We start from the raw sequence: 18,946 nt of genomic DNA on the forward strand, positions 1-18,946 counted from the left end.
CTCTGAGCCATCAGCCCAGAGCCCGACGCGGGGCTCGAACTCACAGACCGCGAGATCGTGACCTGGCTGAAGTCGGACGCTTAACCGGCTGCGCCACCCAGGCGCCCCGGAAATTACCTTTTTATAACTCTCACTGAACAACAAGAAATAAATTCCAAACAGATTAAATTCTTACGTCTAAAACTTGATAAAACTGTTAGGAGGAAAAAAAAAAAAAAGAATATCTTTATGTCTTTGGGATGGGAACGAATTTAAGATAAGATCCTTAAAAAAAAAAACTGATTCAGATTTGTAAAGTCGACTGTAAAGGCTTATAACGGTGACTGTAACAAGGATAAACATTGCATATGATAAGAAACACCATAAACAAAATTTAAAGGCATGCCATAAATCGGGGAGAGAAAGGAAATAATAAATGTAAGAGTAGAAGTTAATGTAACAGGAAATGAGCGTGAAAGAGACATGCATGAAAGAGACATGCTTGACAAAACCAAAAGTTAGTTCTTTGAATGTTATAATCCTCTGGTAAGGACGGTAAGAAAGGGAGAGAGAGGAATGAGGTAAGGGAGAGGGAGGAAGGAAGAGAGAGAGAGGGAGGGGAATGTAGTCAGTGTCAGGAGTGAAAAGGGGGCATTACTATAGATCATGCAGATGTTAAAATGATGAAGAGAGAATATCACGAACAGCTTTGCCAATATAAGATGTAAAATTTAGAAGAAATGGAAACTACCTGGAAAATGCCACTTATCAAAGCTGCATAAGAATAGGACACATGGAGTCCCCAAACCATAAAAGATACTGATTTAGTGATTTAAAAAAAATGCTTCTTGGGGCGCCTGGGTGGCGCAGTCGGTTAAGCGTCCGACTTCAGCCAGGTCACGATCTCGCGGTCCGCGAGTTCGAGCCCCGCGTCGGGCTCTGGGCTGATGGCTCAGAGCCTGGAGCCTGTTTCCGATTCTGCGTCTCCCTCTCTCTCTGCCCCTCCCCCGTTCATGCTCTGTCTCTCTCTGTCCCAAAAATAAATAAACGTTGAAAAAAAATAAAAAAAAAATGCTTCTTATAATGAAAACTTCAGATCTAGATCTGAATTCACAGGCAATATCTACCAAACATTCAAGGGAAATAATTTCAATCTTACACAAGCTTTTCTAGAGAAATAGGAAAACAAGGTATATTTCCCAACTCATTTTTTGAAGCCAGCATACCCTCAATAACAAACTCCAGCAGGGATAACACGAAGAAGGAAAACAGATCATTCTCACTTATGAGTTATAGATGTAAAAATCCCAAACAAAACTTTGGCAAATGAAATAATGCACTGTCACCACGTTAGTTTTATTCCAGGAATGGAGAATTAAATTAATATTAGAATATCAAATCATACAGTTCATCACATTTACAAACTGAAAGACGATAGAAACGGTATGATCGTCTCAACAGATACGGGAGAACATTAAAATATCCATATCCGTCTTTAAAAATTCTTTGCAAAGTGAAAATAGAAGTGAATGATTTGATGATCTGTTAAATTGAACCATATGCAATTACTGTTTTTGTCCAGTGCAAAATGGTAGAATATTAGCACTGTCATACGGTTCATCTTAATTTTAAAATTATAGGGGCTCCTGGGTGGCTTGGTTGTTAAGCATCCGACTTCCGCTCAGGTCATGATCTCATGGTTTGTGAGTTCGGGCCCCGCGTCGGGTTCTGTGCTGACAGCTTAGAGCCTGGAGCCTGCTTCGGATTCTGTCTCCCTCTCCCTCTGCCTCTCCCCCTGCTTGCACTCTGTTTCTCTCTCTCTCTCTCTTGAAAATAAATTCAAAAAATATACAGCAAACATCATACTCAATGTGAAACACTGGAAGCTTTGCATTAATATAATCTTGCTACCACAACTTCAATTTAATGTTTTATCAGAGCTTCTATGATGCTGATTAAGTCATGAAGCGATATAAAAGGTGTAAGAATGGGATGGAATACACTGAACTTTTATTATTACTGTATTCCATCATTACTCATCAAGAAAGTAAAAAAGAATCCATAAAGCATTTGTAAAAATAGCATGAAAATTTAACAAGCTTGCTAGGTACAAATCAATGCACACAAATTAATTGTGACGGATATTAGAAAGTGAAAAAAAAATTTAAATGATGCTATTTTGTGATAGTGTCCACTATATTATGTTGGAATCAATGTAACAAGAACTGTGATGTGCTCAGTTGACACATCAAAGGGAGCAGCATTTTTCTAGCATCCATACTTGTTGAAGCCTTCCACTGTGAGAGATTTAAGGTTACTTAATACACTCCAAGCTCACAACTCATGTGGCTGGAGAATTGGTATTGAATTGACAACATCAGAAGAACAGGAAATGTGATGTGTTTTACGCGTGTCAATACAGGAATGATCTGTTCCTGTTCTATAGAGAATGGAAATTGGAAGTCAGACACCTTTTCCAAAAGAGGGTCTCAAACAGTTTGTAATCTTCTCTTAAATCGTTAGGAGACTTGGAGCCGTTCGTTCATTTATCTTCCGATATGTTGTTTAATTTTTTTTTTTAACGTTTATTTATTTTTGAGACAGAGAGAGACAGAGCATGAACAGGGGAGGGGCAGAGAGAGAGGGAGACACAGAATCTGAAACGGGCTCCAGGCTCCGAGCTGTCAGCACAGAGCCCGACGGGGGGCTCGAACTCACGGACCGTGAGATCATGACCTGAGCCGAAGTCAGACGCTTAACCGACCGAGCCACCCAGGCGCCCCTGTTTTGTTAAATTCTTGAGGTGGATGCTTCTGTTACGGTTTTCAGTCTTTTGTCTTTCCTAATACAGGCATTTAGGACTGTAATTTCCTCTAAGTACAGTGGTAGCTTCATGCCTCAAGTTTGAGGTTTCATTATTATGTAGTTCAGAGTACAGTAAAACCTTGGTTTGGGAGCATAATTCGTTCTGGAAACATGCTTGTAATCCAAAGCACTTGTATATCAAAATGAATTTCCCCGTAAGAAATAATGGAAACTCAGATGATTTGTTCCACAACCCAAAAATATTCATATAAAAATTACAATACTGTAATATAATACAAAATAATAAAGAAAATATAAAGAAAAATAAACAGTTTAACCTGCACTTACCTTTGAAAACCTTTGTGTCCTGTGTGAGGGAGGCAAGAGAGGAGGGTTATTGTGTAGGACAACTTTCATGATCACTAATGGAATCACTGCTATCGGTTCAACGGAATCTTTTTTTTTTTGTGCAACTAACTTAACAAGGAACCTGTCCAGTGACACTTGCTTTCGCCTCCTTTTGAGGATTTCTTGGAAATGTGATGTAGCATTGATGATCACCCACAATCCCTCAGCAAGAGAGCGAGAGAGCAAGAGCGAGAGCAAGAGCGAGAGAGAGAGAGAGAGAGAGGGAGAGAGAACCATTGGCTCAGTTGTGATCATGTGACGTTTGGTGCCACAGACTAGTCACATGGCAAAACACTGCTCACTTATCAAGTTAAAATTTATTGGAAATGTTTGCTTGTCTTGAGGGACCCTCACAGAGCCAAGTTACTCGCGATCCAAGGTTTTACTGTATTTTCTAATTTCCACTGTAATTAAAAAAATTTTTTTTTTAACGTTTATTTATTTTTGAGGCAGAGAGAGACAGAGCATGAACAGGGGAGGGGCAGAGAGAGAGGGAGACACAGAATCCAAAACAGTCTCCAGGCTCTGAGCTGTCAGCACAGAGCCCGACACGGGGCTTGAACTCACCGACCGCGAGATCATGACCTGAGCCGAAGTCGGACGCTTAACCGACTGAGCCACCCAGGCGCCCCTCCACTGTAATTTCTTTAGATGGTTTGTTCTGGTTATTTTCTTAAATTTCTAAAATTTTCTTATATTTTCTAATGATCTTTTTGGAATTGATTGATAGTTTAATTCCACTGTGACCAGAAAACATATTCATATAATTTCAATATTTTGAAATTTGTTGAGATTTGCTTCGTGACCCAGCACATGATTAATTTTGGTCAGTGTTCCACATGCACTTAAAAAATATATATATATATTTTCCAGGTGTTGGGTGTAGTGCTTTCTATATGTAAAGTAGGTCAACTTTGTTAATCATACTGATCCAATCTTTTGTATCCTTACTAACCATTTGTCTGCCTGTCCTAACAGTTACTGAGAGCTATTGTGATCTACAACCTTTCAGATGAGTCGTTTATTTAGTAGATCTGAATTCTTTTCAATAGTGTTTGATTATTTTCAGAGTTCACAGCTGCACCTTTTTAAATTAAATTTATTCCTAAATATTTTTTCTTTTTGACATTATGATAAAATAATTATTTTCTTAATTTCATTTTCAGATTGTTCATCTTAAGTATATAGAAATACAATTGATTTTCATATTGATCTCGTATCCTCAACCTTGCTGAAGTCATTTGGTAGTTTGTTTGTTTGTTTGTTTATTTATTTATTTATTTTTAACATTTATTTATTATTGAGAGACAGAGGGAGACAGAGCATGAGCATGGGAGGGGCAGAGAGAGAGGGAGACACAGGATCCGAAGCAGGCTCCAGGCTCTGAGCTGTCAGCACAGAGCCCGATGTGGGACTCGAACTCACAAACCGCGAGATCATGACCTGAGCCGAAGTCGGAGGCTTAACCGAGTGAGCCACCCAGGCACCCCTCATTCGATAGTTTTAAGGTTTGTGTGTGTGTGTGTGTGTGTGTGTGTGTGTGTGTGAGTGTGTGTGTATTCTTAGAAATTTTCTAAATACAAGATCATGTTATTTGTGAATAGAGGTAATTTTGCTTCTTTCCACTTTAGATGTCCTTTATTATTTTTTTTTTAATTTTTTTTCAACGTTTTTATTTATTTTTGGGACAGAGAGAGACAGAGCATGAACGGGGGAGGGGCAGAGAGAGAGGGAGACACAGAATCGGAAACAGGCTCCAGGCTCTGAGCCATCAGCCCAGAGCCTGACGCGGGGCTCGAACTCACGGACCGCGAGATCGTGACCTGGCTGAAGTTGGACGCTTAACCGACTGCGCCACCCAGGCGCCCCTAGATGTCCTTTAAAAAAATTATTATTGGGGCGCCTGGGTGGTTCAGTCAGTTAAGCTTCCGACTCCAGCTGAGGTTATGATCTAGCTGTTCCTGAGTTCAAGCCCTGCGTCGGGCTCTGTGCTGACAGCTCAGAGCCTGGAGCCTGTTTCAGATTCTGTGTGTCCCTCTCTCTCTCTGTCCTTCCCCACTCATGCTCTGTCTCTCTCTCTCAAAAATAAATAAACATTAAAAAAATCTTCTTATAAAAAAATTATTATTGTTACCTAGTTGCCTTGGCTGGAACATTTAGTACCATGTTGAACAGAAGTGATGAGAACAGACATCCTTGTCTTGTTCTTGATCTAACTGATGGGGAAAACATCCAGCCTTTCACCATGAAATGTGAGGTCATCTATGGGTTATGCATGTTTGCCCTTTACTGGGTTGAGGAAGTTGCCTTATATTTTTAGTTTGTTGAGTTAAAAAAAATTTTTTTTAGTATTTATTTATTTTTGAGAGATAGGGCATGAGCAGGGGAGGGGGAGAGAGAGAGAGAGGGAGACATAGAATCTGAAGCAGGCTCCAGGCTCTAAGCTGTCGGCACAGAGCCCGATGCGGGGCTTGAACTCAGGAACGGCAAGATCATGACCTAGTTGAGTATTTTTATAATGAAAGGGTTTTTAATTTTGTCAAATGCTTTTTATGTACCTCTTGGGAGGATCATGTGGTTTTCTTTTTATTATATTGATATGGTTTATTACATTAATCAATCTTTGGCTAGTCAAACAAGCTTGCACGTATGGGATAAATCCCACTTGGTCGTGGTGTATGATGCTTCCTGTGTGTTACTGGATTCAGTTTGGTAGTATTTTACTGAGGATCTTTGTGTTCACAATCATGAGCTATGTTTGTCCGTATTTTTGTCTTTGTGATGTCCTTGCCTGGCTTTGATATCGGGGGACTTTTGTGATCACTAACTTAATGTGTTTTCTTGTGATTGATAGTTTCAAATACTCCTTCTTCTTGAGTCGGTTTTGGTAGTTTTTTTGCCTTTCTAGGAATTTGTCCATTTCATCTAAGTTATCCAGTTTAACAGGCACACAGTAGTTCATAGAATTCCTGTATAGCCTTTTTATTTCTGGAAGGTCACTATTAATGTCCCTTATTTCATTTGATTCTAGTAATTTGTCTTCTTTTCTTTTTTCTGGTCCATCTAGCCAAAGGTTTGCCAATTTTGTTGATCTTTTCAAAGAGCCACTTTAGCTTTAATGGACTTTATTTTTCTATTCTTTATTTCATTAACTGCCATTGTAACTTTTACTATTTCTTCCCTTCTTTTTTTTTCTTTAGGTTTAATTTGCTACTCTTTTTCAAGTATTTTAGGTGGAAAGTTATGTTATTGATCTGAGATCACCTTTTAAGAATTATAGATGTTTACAGCTACACATTTCCATCTAAGCACGTTGTTAGCTGTATCCAGAAGTTTTTGCATATTTTTTCCATTTTCATTCATCAAAAGTATTTCATGATTTCCTTTTTGATTTCTTTTATAACCCATTGATTAGGAATGTACCGTTTAATTTCCACATGTGTAAGTTTTTCATATTTCTTCCTAGTTTCTTTTTTTATTTTTTTTGATGTTTTTATTTATTTTTGAGACAGAGAGAGATAGAGCCCGAGCAGGGGAGGGGCAGGAAGAGAGAGGGAGACACCGAATCCGAAGCAGGCTCCAGGCTCCGAGCTGTCAGCACAGAGCCCGACACGGGGCTCGAACTCATGGACTGTGAGATCATGACCTGAGCCGAAGTCGGGCGCTCAACAGACTGAGCCACCCAGGCGTCCCTTCCTAGTTTTATTTTTAATTGTATTCCATTGTGGTTGGAGAATATAGTTTGTATTATTTCTATTCTCTTAAGTTTGCTGAGTTTTGTGTTATGGATTATTGGATGATCTATCCTGGAGAATGTTCCATGTGCATTTGAGAAGAATGTGTATTCTGCTGATATTTGATGGTTGTGTTCTACAATTGTCTGTTGGGGCTAGTTGCTTTATATTAGTATTTCACTCCTCTGTTTCCTTGGTTGTTTTCTGCATAATTGTTCTATCTGTTTCCAAAAGTGAAATATTGAAGTCTGTAAATATTATTGTTGAATTCTCTATTTTCCCTTTATTTCTGTTAATTTTTACTTCACATATTTTGGTAGTCTGTTGTTATGAACATATGAGTTTATAAGTGTCTCATCTTCCTGATGGATTGAAACTTTTATCATCATAAAATGACTCTTTTATTTTTTTTTTATTTTTTTTTTAGGTTTATTTATTTTTGAGACAGAGAGAGACAGAGTATGAACGGGGGAGGGTCAGAGAGAGAGGGAGACACAGAATCTGAAACAGGCTCCAGGCTCTGAGCCATCAGCACAGATGCCTGACGCGACTCATGAACCACGAGATCATGACCTGAGCTGAAGTCGGACGCTTAACCGACTGGGCCACTGCGCCCCTAAAATGACCCTTTTTAATCTCAAATAACATTTTTTTTTGTTTTGATGTCTATTTTCTCTGATATTAGTATAGCTACTTTTGCTTTCTTGTGGTTGCCTTTTGCGCGATACATCTTTTGCTTTCTTTTACTTTCGGTCCGTTTGTATCACTGAATCTAAAGTGTATCTCCTGTAGATAGCATATAGTTGGATCTTTTTAAAAAATCCAGCATGACAGTCTCTCTGCATTTTGTTTAGAATATTTAATCCATTCACATTTAATTGTATTAATATAGTTAGATTTACGTCTGCTATTTTACTGTTTGTTTTCTGTATTTCTCATCTCTTTTTTTTTGTTCCCCTCTTTATCCTTGACTCCTTTCTTTCGCATTATTTTCCCATGTAGCATCGTATTAAAAAATTTTAATACATATACATGTATATCTGTATATAATGTTTATTTATTTTGAGAAAAGAGAGAGAGAGAGAGAGAGAGAGAGAGAGAGAGAGAGAGAGAGAGAAGCCCGAGCAGGCTCTGTGCTGTCAGCACTTTCTCATATGTTACATGAGGGATTTGGACCTGGTGGCGGACCTATGTTGTTTTCAGTCTGGTTAGTGTTTTTTTGTTTTTTTTTTTTTTTTTTTTACCAAGTGATGGATTCCCTACCTAGTGCCTCCTCTCCCTTGCAGTTAGAGTAAGTGAAAATGTTGGGCATATGACACAGGAAAGGCAATTTCAAATGATTCCCTGGGATTCATTTGTGGAGGCTGGGAGGAAGATAACTCTCTTTCCATCCTGGCTGCTAAGCTGGGTGAGTGAATATTAAATTTTTTCGTTGATTTTCCTCATCATATGGAGAAGAGCCATTTGTACCAGATGAGAACAAAGCCGGGGAGAGATGAATAGAGATGAGAGAATTTTAGAGAATAAGAATCTTGGGGACACTATTCCCTTTAATGCTTGATTCCTAAAGCTCTGCCTTGGAGGGATCTAGAATCCTTCTCAACTGTAGGATCATTTGAACTTCTGTTTTTGGTTTAAACTAATGTATTTGGTTCTTAGCCCTTGTAAAGGAGGTTCTTCACGACTATGTAGAGCATGCTAGAGAGAGCCCAGACCAACCTCACCTCTTTCCTCTACTATCTGTACCCACGGATCTCCTTGAATTTCAGTTTCCTCATCTGTACAGTAAGGACAAGCATCCTTATATTCAAGTTGCTATGCAGGTAAATACAGTAATATGGGAAAAGTACTTGGCTATGATAGATGCCTGATAAATGATAGTGTTATACTCTTTCCAGTTTAATAATTTCTCATGCTGGATATTTCTCAGAGTTTAGAGGGCAACTTGAGTAGCAAACACTGAGAAAAATTAAGATTTGGAAGTAGAGGAATTGATGCAGTTATATTTCAACAATCTGTGGCTATGGACCTTTATCACCTGAAAACCCTTAGGACAGTGCTGACTTTAAGCAGACTGACTTAACAAAATGTTCTCTCTCTCAGAACTGGGAGTCCAGAGGTGGCGTTGGACCAAGAAAATATGGGCATGCACTGGTGTCAACCCATACTCTACGTTTCTCTGCACTCCTCTAGAGCAGAATTTTCAACTGATTCATTTCATGATGAGATGATGTCTCTCTGGAGCACATGGGTATCACAATTCCTTGTCCTCATGCAATAGGAAAGAGAATTCATCAGTTCCCAGGTTTCTCTACAAGCCTGTCCATTTCTTGTATACACCTAAATTGGCTTAAGACACTCCCATATTTGCGTCAACCACTGCTAGGGGACGTGACATCATCTTAATAGGTTTAGTCTAGCTATCCGGGGTGGGTCACATGTTTAGGAGTCAAAAGAAATAATCCTCACCATTCCATTAATCTTTCGGACTCTCAGTTTCCCTTCCTGTAAAATATTTAGCTCACAGGTTGCTGAGAGAATTAAACAAGGTCACTGTGTGTAATAATAATATTTGGCATAGTGTAACTGCTCAGTGAATGGAGGATATTGTAACTGAAATAATATATCATAAAACAAGGGGTAGAGGAGACATACTCACTAATAACAGACACCTGGGTGCCCGGACCTGGCTGGAACTCCTTGTCAGGTTTCCCCTCCTTGAACTTCACGCAGTAGTAGGTGCCGGCATCTGAAAGAGAGATTTCACTGATGTGGATGGAAAAGTCTGTGTTGCCAGCTTTGGTGGTGCGTCCAATTTCTTTTACTCTGGGAAAGATACTTCCTTTGAAATTGTAGGTTAATTCCCGGTGTGGCCCAGTTCCCTTGAACCATAAGACAGGTCCTTTGGGGAATGAATCTGGTATCCTGCAACTCAAGGTGACTGTGTCTCCGGTCGATACAGTCTGTGTCATCTCAGCTTGTTGCACCTGGAATAGCTCATGTGAGGCTCCTGCAAAGAAACTCAAAATCATTTCTTACTTCCCATGCTCTGACCTGGAGAGGATGGGAGAGAACTTGGATCCAGATCATGGTCGGACCTCATTCATTAATTAGTTCTTTTAATGCCACATGGGAGCACGCACACGCTGAGTTTAGAGGGGCCTCTGCAAGTGGTGGAAGCTCCTGACCTCACCGACTGAGGGGGGGGTCAGTGCAGGGGATCAGATGTGTCACCTCCCCAGTTCCACGTCTCAGCCCCTAACCAAGGTAAGAAGACAGGGAGGAAGAGGTTCTGGGATTATGAATTGGTAGTGTTCATGGAGAGAGACTAGTCCCTCCCCCATCTAAATGCCAAAGATCACATTTGGAGATGGGTCCAAGTACCCTCTGCCCACCTCATACTTACAGTGCATTTGGGATTGACCTTCATCTCTTTTATTTATTTATTTATTTATTTATTTATTTATTTATTTAATATTTGAGTTAGTTAAAATATAGTGCACTGTTGGTTTCAGAGGTAGAATTCAGTGATCATCACTTAGATATAACACCCACTGCTCATCATAACAAATGCCCATCTTAATACCTATCACCCATGTAGCCCATCTCCCACCCACCTACCTCCATCAACCTTCAGTGTTTCTGTATCATTCAGAGTCTCTTGTGGTTTATTTCTCTTTCTTCTCTTTCCTTTCCCCTTCCCATATATTAATTTGTTTTGTTTCTTAAATTCCACCTGAGTGAAATCCTATGATATTTGTCTTTCTTTGATTTACTTATTTCTTTTTTTTTCCAATATATGAAATTTATTGTCAAATTGGTTTCCATACAACACCCAGTGCTCATCGCAAAAGATGTCCTCCTCAATACCCATCACCCACCCTCCCCTCCCTCCCACCCCCCATCAACCCTCAGTTTGTTCTCAGTTTTTAACAGTCTCTTATGCTTTGGCTCTCTCCCACTCTAACCTCTTTTTTTTTTTTTTTTCCTTCCCCTCCCCCATGGGTTTCTGTTAGGTTTCTCAGGATCCACATAAGAGTGAAAACATATGGTATCTGTCTTTCTCTGTATGGCTTATTTCACTTAGCATCACACTCTCCAGTTCCATCCACGTTGCTACAAAGGACCATATTTCGTTCTTTCTCATTGCCATGTAGTACTCCATTGTGTATATAAACCACAATTTCTTGATCCATTCATCAGTTGATGGACATTTAGGCTCTTTCCATAATTTGGCTATTGTTGAGAGTGCTGCTATAAACATTGGGGTACAAGTGCCCCTTTCAGTACTCCTGTATCCCTTGGGTAAATTCCTAGCAGTGCTACTGCTGGGTCATAGGGTAGGTCTATTTTTAATTTTCTGAGGAACCTCCACACTGCTTTCCAGAGTGGCTGCACCAATTTGCATTCCCACCAACAGTGCAAGAGGGTTCCCGTTTCTCCACATCCTCGACAGCATCTATAGTCTCTTGATTTGTTCATTTTGGCCACTCTGACTGGCGTGAGGTGATATCTGAGTGTGGTTTTGATGTGTATTTCCCTGATGAGGAGCGACGTTGAGCATCTTTTCATGTGCCTGTTGGCCATCCGGATGTCTTCTTTAGACAAGTGTCTATTCATGTTTTCTGCCCATTTCTTCACTGGGTTATTTGTTTTTTGGGTGTGGAGTTTGGTGAACTCTTTATAGATTTTGGATACTAGCCCTTTGTCCGATATGTCATTTGCAAATATCTTTTCCCATTCCGTTGGTTGCCTTTTAGTTTTGTTGGTTGTTTCCTTTGCTGTGCAGAAGCTTTTTATCTTCATAAGGTCCCAGTAGTTCATTTTTGCTTTTAATTGCCTTTGGGGATGTGTCAAGTAAGAAATTGCTACGGCTGAGGTCAGAGAGGTCTTTTCCTGCTTTCTCCTCTAGGGTTTTGATGGTTTCCTGTCTCACATTCAGGTCCTTTATCCATTTTGAGTTTATTTTTGTGAATGGTGTGAGAAAGTGGTCTAGTTTCAACCTTCTGCATGTTGCTGTCCAGTTCTCCCAGCACCATTTGTTAAAGAGACTGTCTTTTTTCCATTGGATGTTCTTTCCTGCTTTGTCAAAGATGAGTTGGCCATACGTTTGTGGGTCTAGTTCTGGGGTTTCTATTCTATTCCATTGGTCTATGTGTCTGTTTTTGTGCCAATACCATGCTGTCTTGATGATGACAGCTTTGTAGTAGAGGCTAAAGTCTGGGATTGTGATGCCTCCTGCTTTGGTCTTCTTCTTCAAAACTACTTTGGCTATTCGGGGCCTTTTGTGGTTCCATATGAATTTTAGAATTGCTTGTTCTAGTTTCGAGAAGAAAGCTGGTGCAATTTTGATTGGGATTGCATTGAATGTGTAGATAGCTTTGGGTAGTATTGACATTTTGACAATATTCATTCTTCCAATCCATGAGCACGGAATGTTTTTCCATTTCTTTATATCTTCTTCAATTTCCTTCATAACCTTTCTATAGTTTTCAGCATACAGATCTTTTACATCTTTGGTTAGATTTATTCCTAGGTATTTTATGCTTCTTTTTTTTTTTTTTAATTTTTTTTTTCCAACGTTTATTTATTTTGGGGACAGAGAGAGACAGAGCATGAACGGGGGAGGGGCAGAAAGAGAGGGAGACACAGAATCGGAAACAGGCTCCAGGCTCTGAGCCATCAGCCCAGAGCCTGACGCGGGGCTCGAACTCACGGACCGCGAGATCGTGACCTGGCTGAAGTCGGACGCTTAACCGACTGCGCCACCCAGGCACCCCATATGCTTCTTGGTGCAATTGTGAATGGGATCAGTTTCTTTATTTGTCTTTCTGTTGCTTCATTATTACTGTTTAAGAATGCAACTGATTTCTGTACATTGATTTTGTATCCTGCAACTTTGCTAAATTCATGTATCAGTTCTAGCAGACTTCTGGTGGAGTCTATTGGATTTTCCATGTATAATATCATGTCATCTGCAAAAAGCGAAAGCTTGACTTCATCTTTGCCAATTTTGATGCCTTTGATTTCCTTTTGTTGTCTGATTGCTGATGCTAGAACTTCCAACACTATGTTAAACAACAGCGGTGAGAGTGGACATCCCTGTCATGTTCCTGATCTCAGGGAAAAAGCTCTCAGTTTTTCCCCATTGAGGATGATGTTAGCTGTGGGCTTTTCATAAATGGCTTTTATGATCTTTAAGTATGTTCCTTCTATCCCGACTTTCTCGAGGGTTTTTATTTATTTATTTATTAAAAAAAATTTTTTTAATGTTTATTTATTTTTGAGACAGAGAGAGACAGAGCATGAACGGGGGAGGGCCAGAGAGAGAGGGAGACACAGAATCGGAAGCAGGCTCCAGGCTCTGAGCCATCAGTCCAGAGCCTGACGCGGGGCTCGAACTCATGGACCGCAAGATCGTGACCTGGCTGAAGTCGGATGCTTAACCGACTGTGCCACCCAGGCACCCGTTTCCATATATTTTTTAATTTCTTCTCTAATTGCCTGGTTGACCCACTCATTCTTTAGTAGGGTGTTCTTTAACCTCCATGCTTTTGGAGGTTTTCCAGACTTTTTCTTGTGGTTGATTTCAAGCTTCATAGCATTGTGGTCTGAAAGTATGCATGGTATGATTTCAATTCTTGTATACTTATGAAGGGCTGTTTTGTGACCCAGTATGTGATCTATCTTGGAGAATGTTCCATGTGCACTCGAGAAGAAAGTATATTCTGTTGCTTTGGGATGCAGAGTTCTAAATATATCTGTCAAGTCCATCTGATCCAATGTATCATTCAGGGCCCTAGTTTCTTTATTGACCGTGCGTCTAGATGATCTATCCATTTCTGTAAGTGGGGTGTTAAAGTCCGCTGCAATTACCACATTCTTATCAATAAGGTTGCTTATGTTTGTGAGTAATTGTTTTATGTATTTGGGGGCTCCTGTATTCAACGCATAGACATTTATAATTGTTAGCTCTTCCTGATGGATAGACCCTGTGATTATTATATAATGCCCTTCTTCATCTCTTGTTACAGCTTTTAATTTAAAGTCTAGTTTGTCTGATATAAGTATGGCTACTCCAGCTTTCTTTTGACTTCCAGTGGCATGATAAATAGTTCTCCATCCCCTCACTCTCAATCTGAAGGTGTCCTCAGGTCTAAAATGAGTCTCTTGTAGACAGCAAATAGATGGGTCTTGTTTCTTTATCCATTCTGATACCCTATGTCTTTTGGTTGGCGCATTTAATCCATTTACATTCAGTGTTATTATAGAAAGATATGGGTTTAGAGTCATTGTGATGTTTGTAGGTTTCATGCTTGTAGTGATGTCTCTGGTACTTTGTTTCACAGGATCCCCCTTAGGATCTCTTGTAGGGCTGGTTTAGAGGTGACGAATTCCTTCAGTTTTTGTTTGTTTGGGAAGACCTTTATCTCTCCTTCTATTCTAAATGACAGACTTGCTGGATAAAGGATTCTCGGCTGCATATTTTTTCTGTTCATCACATTGAAGATCTCCTGCCATTCTTTTCTGGCCTGCCAATTTTCAGTAGAGATATCAGTCATGAGTCTTATAGGTCTCCCTTTATATGTTAGAGCACGTTTATCTCTAGCTGCTTTCAGAATTTTCTCTTTATCCTTGTATTTTGCCAGTTTCACTATGATATGTCGTGCAGAAGATTGCTTCAAGTTACGTCTGAAGGGAGTTCTCTGTGCCTCTTGGATTTCAATGCCTTTTTCCTTCCCCAGATCCGGGAAGTTCTCAGCTATTATTTCTTCAAGTACACCTTTGGCAACTTTCCCTCTCTCTGCCTCCTCTGGAAGGAGGCAGATATTATTTCTCTTTAGTGCATCACTTAGTTCTCTAATTTTCCCCTCATACTCCTGGATTTTTTTATCTCTCTTTTTCTCAGCTTCTTCTTTTTCCATAATTGTATCTTCTAGTTCACCTATTCTCTCCTCTGCCTCTTCAATCCAAGCCATAGTTGTCTCCATTTTATCTTGCAGTTCATTGATAGCATTTTTTAGCTCCTCCTGGGTGTTCCTAAGTCCCTTGATCTCTGTAGCAAGAGATTCTCTGCTGTCCTTTATACTGTTTTCAAGCCCAGCGATTAATTTTATGACTATTATTCTAAATTCACTTTCTGTTATATTGTTTAAATCCTTTTTGCTCAGTTTGTTAGCTGTTGTTATTTCCTGGAGATTCTTTTGAGGGGAATTTTTTGTTTTGTCATTTCGGATAGTCCCCGGAGGGGTGCAGAACCGCGGGGCACTTCCCCTGTGCTGTCTTGAATAACTTGCGTTGGTGGGCGGGGCCGCAGTCAGACCTGATGTCTGCCCCCAGCCCACCACTGGGGCCACAGTCAGACTGGTGTGTGCCTTCTCTTCCCCTCTCCTAGGGGCGGGATTCACTGTGGGGTGATGTGGCCTATCTGGGCTACTTGCACACTGCCAGGCTTGTGGTGCTGGGGATCTGGCGAATTAGCTGGGGTGGATCGGCAAGGTGCACGGGGCAGGAGGGGCAGGCTCAGCTCGCTTTTCCTTCGGAGATCCGCTTCGGGAGGGGCCCTGCGGCACCGGGAGGGAGTCAGACCCGCCTGAGGGATGGATCCGCAGAAGCACAGCGTTGGGTGTTTGCGCGGAGCGAGCAAGTTCCCTGGCAGGAACTGGTTCCCTTTGGGATTTTGGCTGCGGGATGGGCGAGGGAGATGGCGCTGGCGAGCACCTTTGTTCCCTGTCAAGCTGAGCTCTGTCCTCCGGGGCTCAACACTTCTCCCTCCCGTTGTCCTCCAGCCCTCCTGTTCTCCGAGCAGAGCTGTTAGCTTATAACCTTCCAGATGTCAAGTCCCGCTTGCTGTCGGAACACACTCTGTCCGGCCCCTCCGCTTTTGCCAGCCAGACTCGGGGGCTCTGCTTGGCCGGCGAGCCGCCCCTCCGCCCCGGCTCCCTCCCGCCAGTCCGTGGAGCGCGCACCACCTCGCCGCCCTTCCTACCCTCTTCCGTGGGCCTCGTCTGCGCTTGGCTCCGGAGGCTCTGTTCTGCTAGTCTTCTGGCGGTTTTTTGGGTTATTTAGGCAGGTGTAGGTGGAATCTAAGTGATCAGCAGGACGCGCGGTGAGCCCGGCGTCCTCCTACGCCGCCATCTTCCCAGGATCGGAAAAGTGTTTATTCAACTCTTCTGCCTGTTTCTTAACTGGGTTGTTTGTTTTTTGAGTGTTGAGTTTGATAAGTTCTTTATAGGTCTTGGATACTAACCCTTTACCAGGTATGTTATTTGCAAATATCTTCTCCTATTCCATGGGCTGCCTTTTCATTTTGTTGATTGTTTATTTCTCTGCAGATTTTTATCTTGATGAAATCCCAATAATTTATGTTTCCTTTTGTTTCCCTTGCCTTTGGTGACATGTCTGGTGAAAAGTGGCTCTGGCTGAGGTCAAAGAGGTAGCTGCCTATGTTCTGTTCTAGGATTTTGATGGTTTCCTGACACATATTTAGGTCTTTCATCCATTTTGAATTTGTTTGTGTATGGTGTGAGAAAGTGGTCCAGGTTCATTCTTCTGCATGTCGCCATCCAGTTTTCCCAACACCATCTGTTGAAGAGATTGTCTTTTTTCCATTGGGTGTTCTTTCCTGCTTTGTTGAAGATGAGTTGACCACATAGCTATGGGCCCATTTCTGGGTTTTCTATTCTGTTCCATTGATCCATGCGTCTGTTTTTGTGCCTGTACCATACTGTCCTGTTGACTACAGCTTTGTGATATAGCTTGAAATCCAGAATTGTGATACCTCCACTTTTGTTTTTCTTTTTCAGGATTACTTTGGCAATTCAGGGTCTTTTATGGTTCCATACAAATTTTAGGATTTTTGATCTAGCTCTGTGAAGAGTGCTGGTGGTATTTTGATAAGGATTACATTAATGTGTAGATTGCTTTGGGTAGTATAGACATTTTAACAACGTGAGTTCTTCCAATCCATGAGCATGGAATGTTTTCCCATTTCTTTGTGTCCTTTTCAATATCTTTCAATGCTATGAAACTTGAAGTCAACCACAAAGAAACATTTGGGAAGCTCCCAAATACATGGAGGCTAAAGAACATCCCACTAAAGAATGAAAGCGTTAACTAGGAAATTAAAGAAGAAACAAAAAAACATAGAAGCCAATGAAAATGAAAACATGACAGTACAGACCTTTTAGGATGCGGCAAAGGGAGTCCTAAGAGGAGAGTATATTGCAATTTAGGTTTATTTCAAGAAGCAAGAAAAATCCCAAATACATAATCTAACCTTACACCTAAAGGAGCTAGGAAAAGAACAGCAAATAAAGCCTAATGCCAGCAGAAGGGAAATAATAAAGATTAGAGCAGAAATAAATGATATGGAAATAAAAAAACCCACTACAATACATCAGTGAAACTAAGAGATGGTTCTTTGAAAGAATAAACAAAATTGATAAATCCCTAGCCAGACTTATCAAAAAGAGATAGTTCCCAAATAGATAAAACCATGAATGAAAGAGGAGAGATCACAACCAATACCACAAAAATAAAAACAATTACAAGAGAACACTATGAAAAATTGTATACCAACAAACTGGACAATTGGGAAGAAATGGACAAATTTCTAGAAACTCACGAACTACCAAAACTGAAACAGGAAGAAATAGAAAATTTGAACAGGACCATAACCAGCAAAGAAATTAAATCAGTTCTCAAAAATCCCCCAACTACAAGTCTTGGGCCAGATGGCTTACCAGGGGAATTCTACCAGACATTTAAAGAAGAGTTAATACCTATTCTTCTCAAATTGTTGCAAATGGGAGGAAAGCTTCCAAACTCATTCTGTGAATCCAGCATTATTGATTCCAAACCAGACAAAATCCCCACTAAAAAAAATTACAGGCCATTATCCCTGATGAACCTGGATGCTAAAATTCCCAACAAGATACTAGCAAATCGAATTCAATAATACGTTAAAAGAATTATTCACCATGATCGAGTGGGATTTATCCCTGGGCTGCAGGGCTGGTTCAATATTTGCAAATCAATCAACGTGATACCTCATATTAATAAAAGAAAGGATAAGAATCTATGATCTTGTCAATAGATGCAGAAAAAGCATTTGACAAAATACAGCATGGCTTCTTGATAAAAACCTCAACAAATTGGGGAGAGATGGAACATACCTCAACATCATAAAGGCCACATACAGAAGACGCACAGTTAATATCATCCTCAACGGTGAAAAACTGAGCGCTCTTCCCCTATGGTCAGGAAGGAGACAAGGATGCCCACTCTCATCATTATTATTTAACAAAACACTGAAAGCCTTAGCCTCAACAATCAGACAACAAAAAACATATAAAGGCCATACAAATCAGCAAGGAAGAAGTCAAACTTTCACTATTTGCAGACATGATACTCTGTAGGAAACAGGAGAGACTCCACCAAAATTTGCTAGAACTAATACATGAATTCAGTGAAGTTACAGGATATAAAATCAATGTGCAGAAATCTGTTGCATTTCTATACACCAATAACAGTGCAGCAGAAAAAGAAATCAAGGAAGTGATCCCATTTACAATTGCGCCAAAAACAATAAGGTACCTAGGAACAAACCTAACTAAAGAGGTGAAAAATCTGTATTCTAAAACCTATAGAAGACTTACGAGAGATATTGAGGAGGACATCTCTTTTCTGAAGGGTGAGCAGCCACGGAATTTGTGGAGATATTAGTGCTGACAGGTATGGAGAAAGGGGAAGTCGAGAGAGAGCAAACCTAAAGAATTGGGGGGGGGCATTTAGGATTACTATATGTGCATGCAGGCAGGGTGTGGTTCCTCTGCTTCTCTCTCAAGATAGAAAAGAGAGACAGTTTCCTCTTCCCAACAAAAGAGAGTAGAGCCTCAAGGGACCTTGTCAATTTTGAAGGGTCCACGACTGACCCCCGACACCCACTGCCACCAACATCCCTACCACGCGCTGTGTCAGGTCCTGGTACTATCTCTCCTTTCAGGTTGGCAAACCAT

General features: G+C 40.6%; 1 protein-coding gene across 2 annotated transcripts in view; it reads right to left on the reverse strand.

Annotated features, from left to right (window-relative positions):
- Window positions 1-18,946, reverse strand: part of LOC101086051 (signal-regulatory protein beta-1) — a 48,038-nt gene that overhangs the window by 3,433 nt on the left and 25,659 nt on the right. For both annotated transcript variants that reach the window (XM_045053797.1, XM_045053796.1), the window contains exon 4: window positions 9,586-9,936. In XM_045053797.1, coding sequence (XP_044909732.1) covers window positions 9,586-9,936 — 351 coding nt within the window. The remainder of the gene's footprint in view (window positions 1-9,585; window positions 9,937-18,946) is intronic.

The sequence above is a fragment of the Felis catus genome, chromosome A3, assembly GCF_018350175.1.
Source record: "Felis catus isolate Fca126 chromosome A3, F.catus_Fca126_mat1.0, whole genome shotgun sequence".
In the NCBI taxonomy this organism is placed as follows: Eukaryota; Metazoa; Chordata; class Mammalia; order Carnivora; family Felidae; genus Felis; species Felis catus.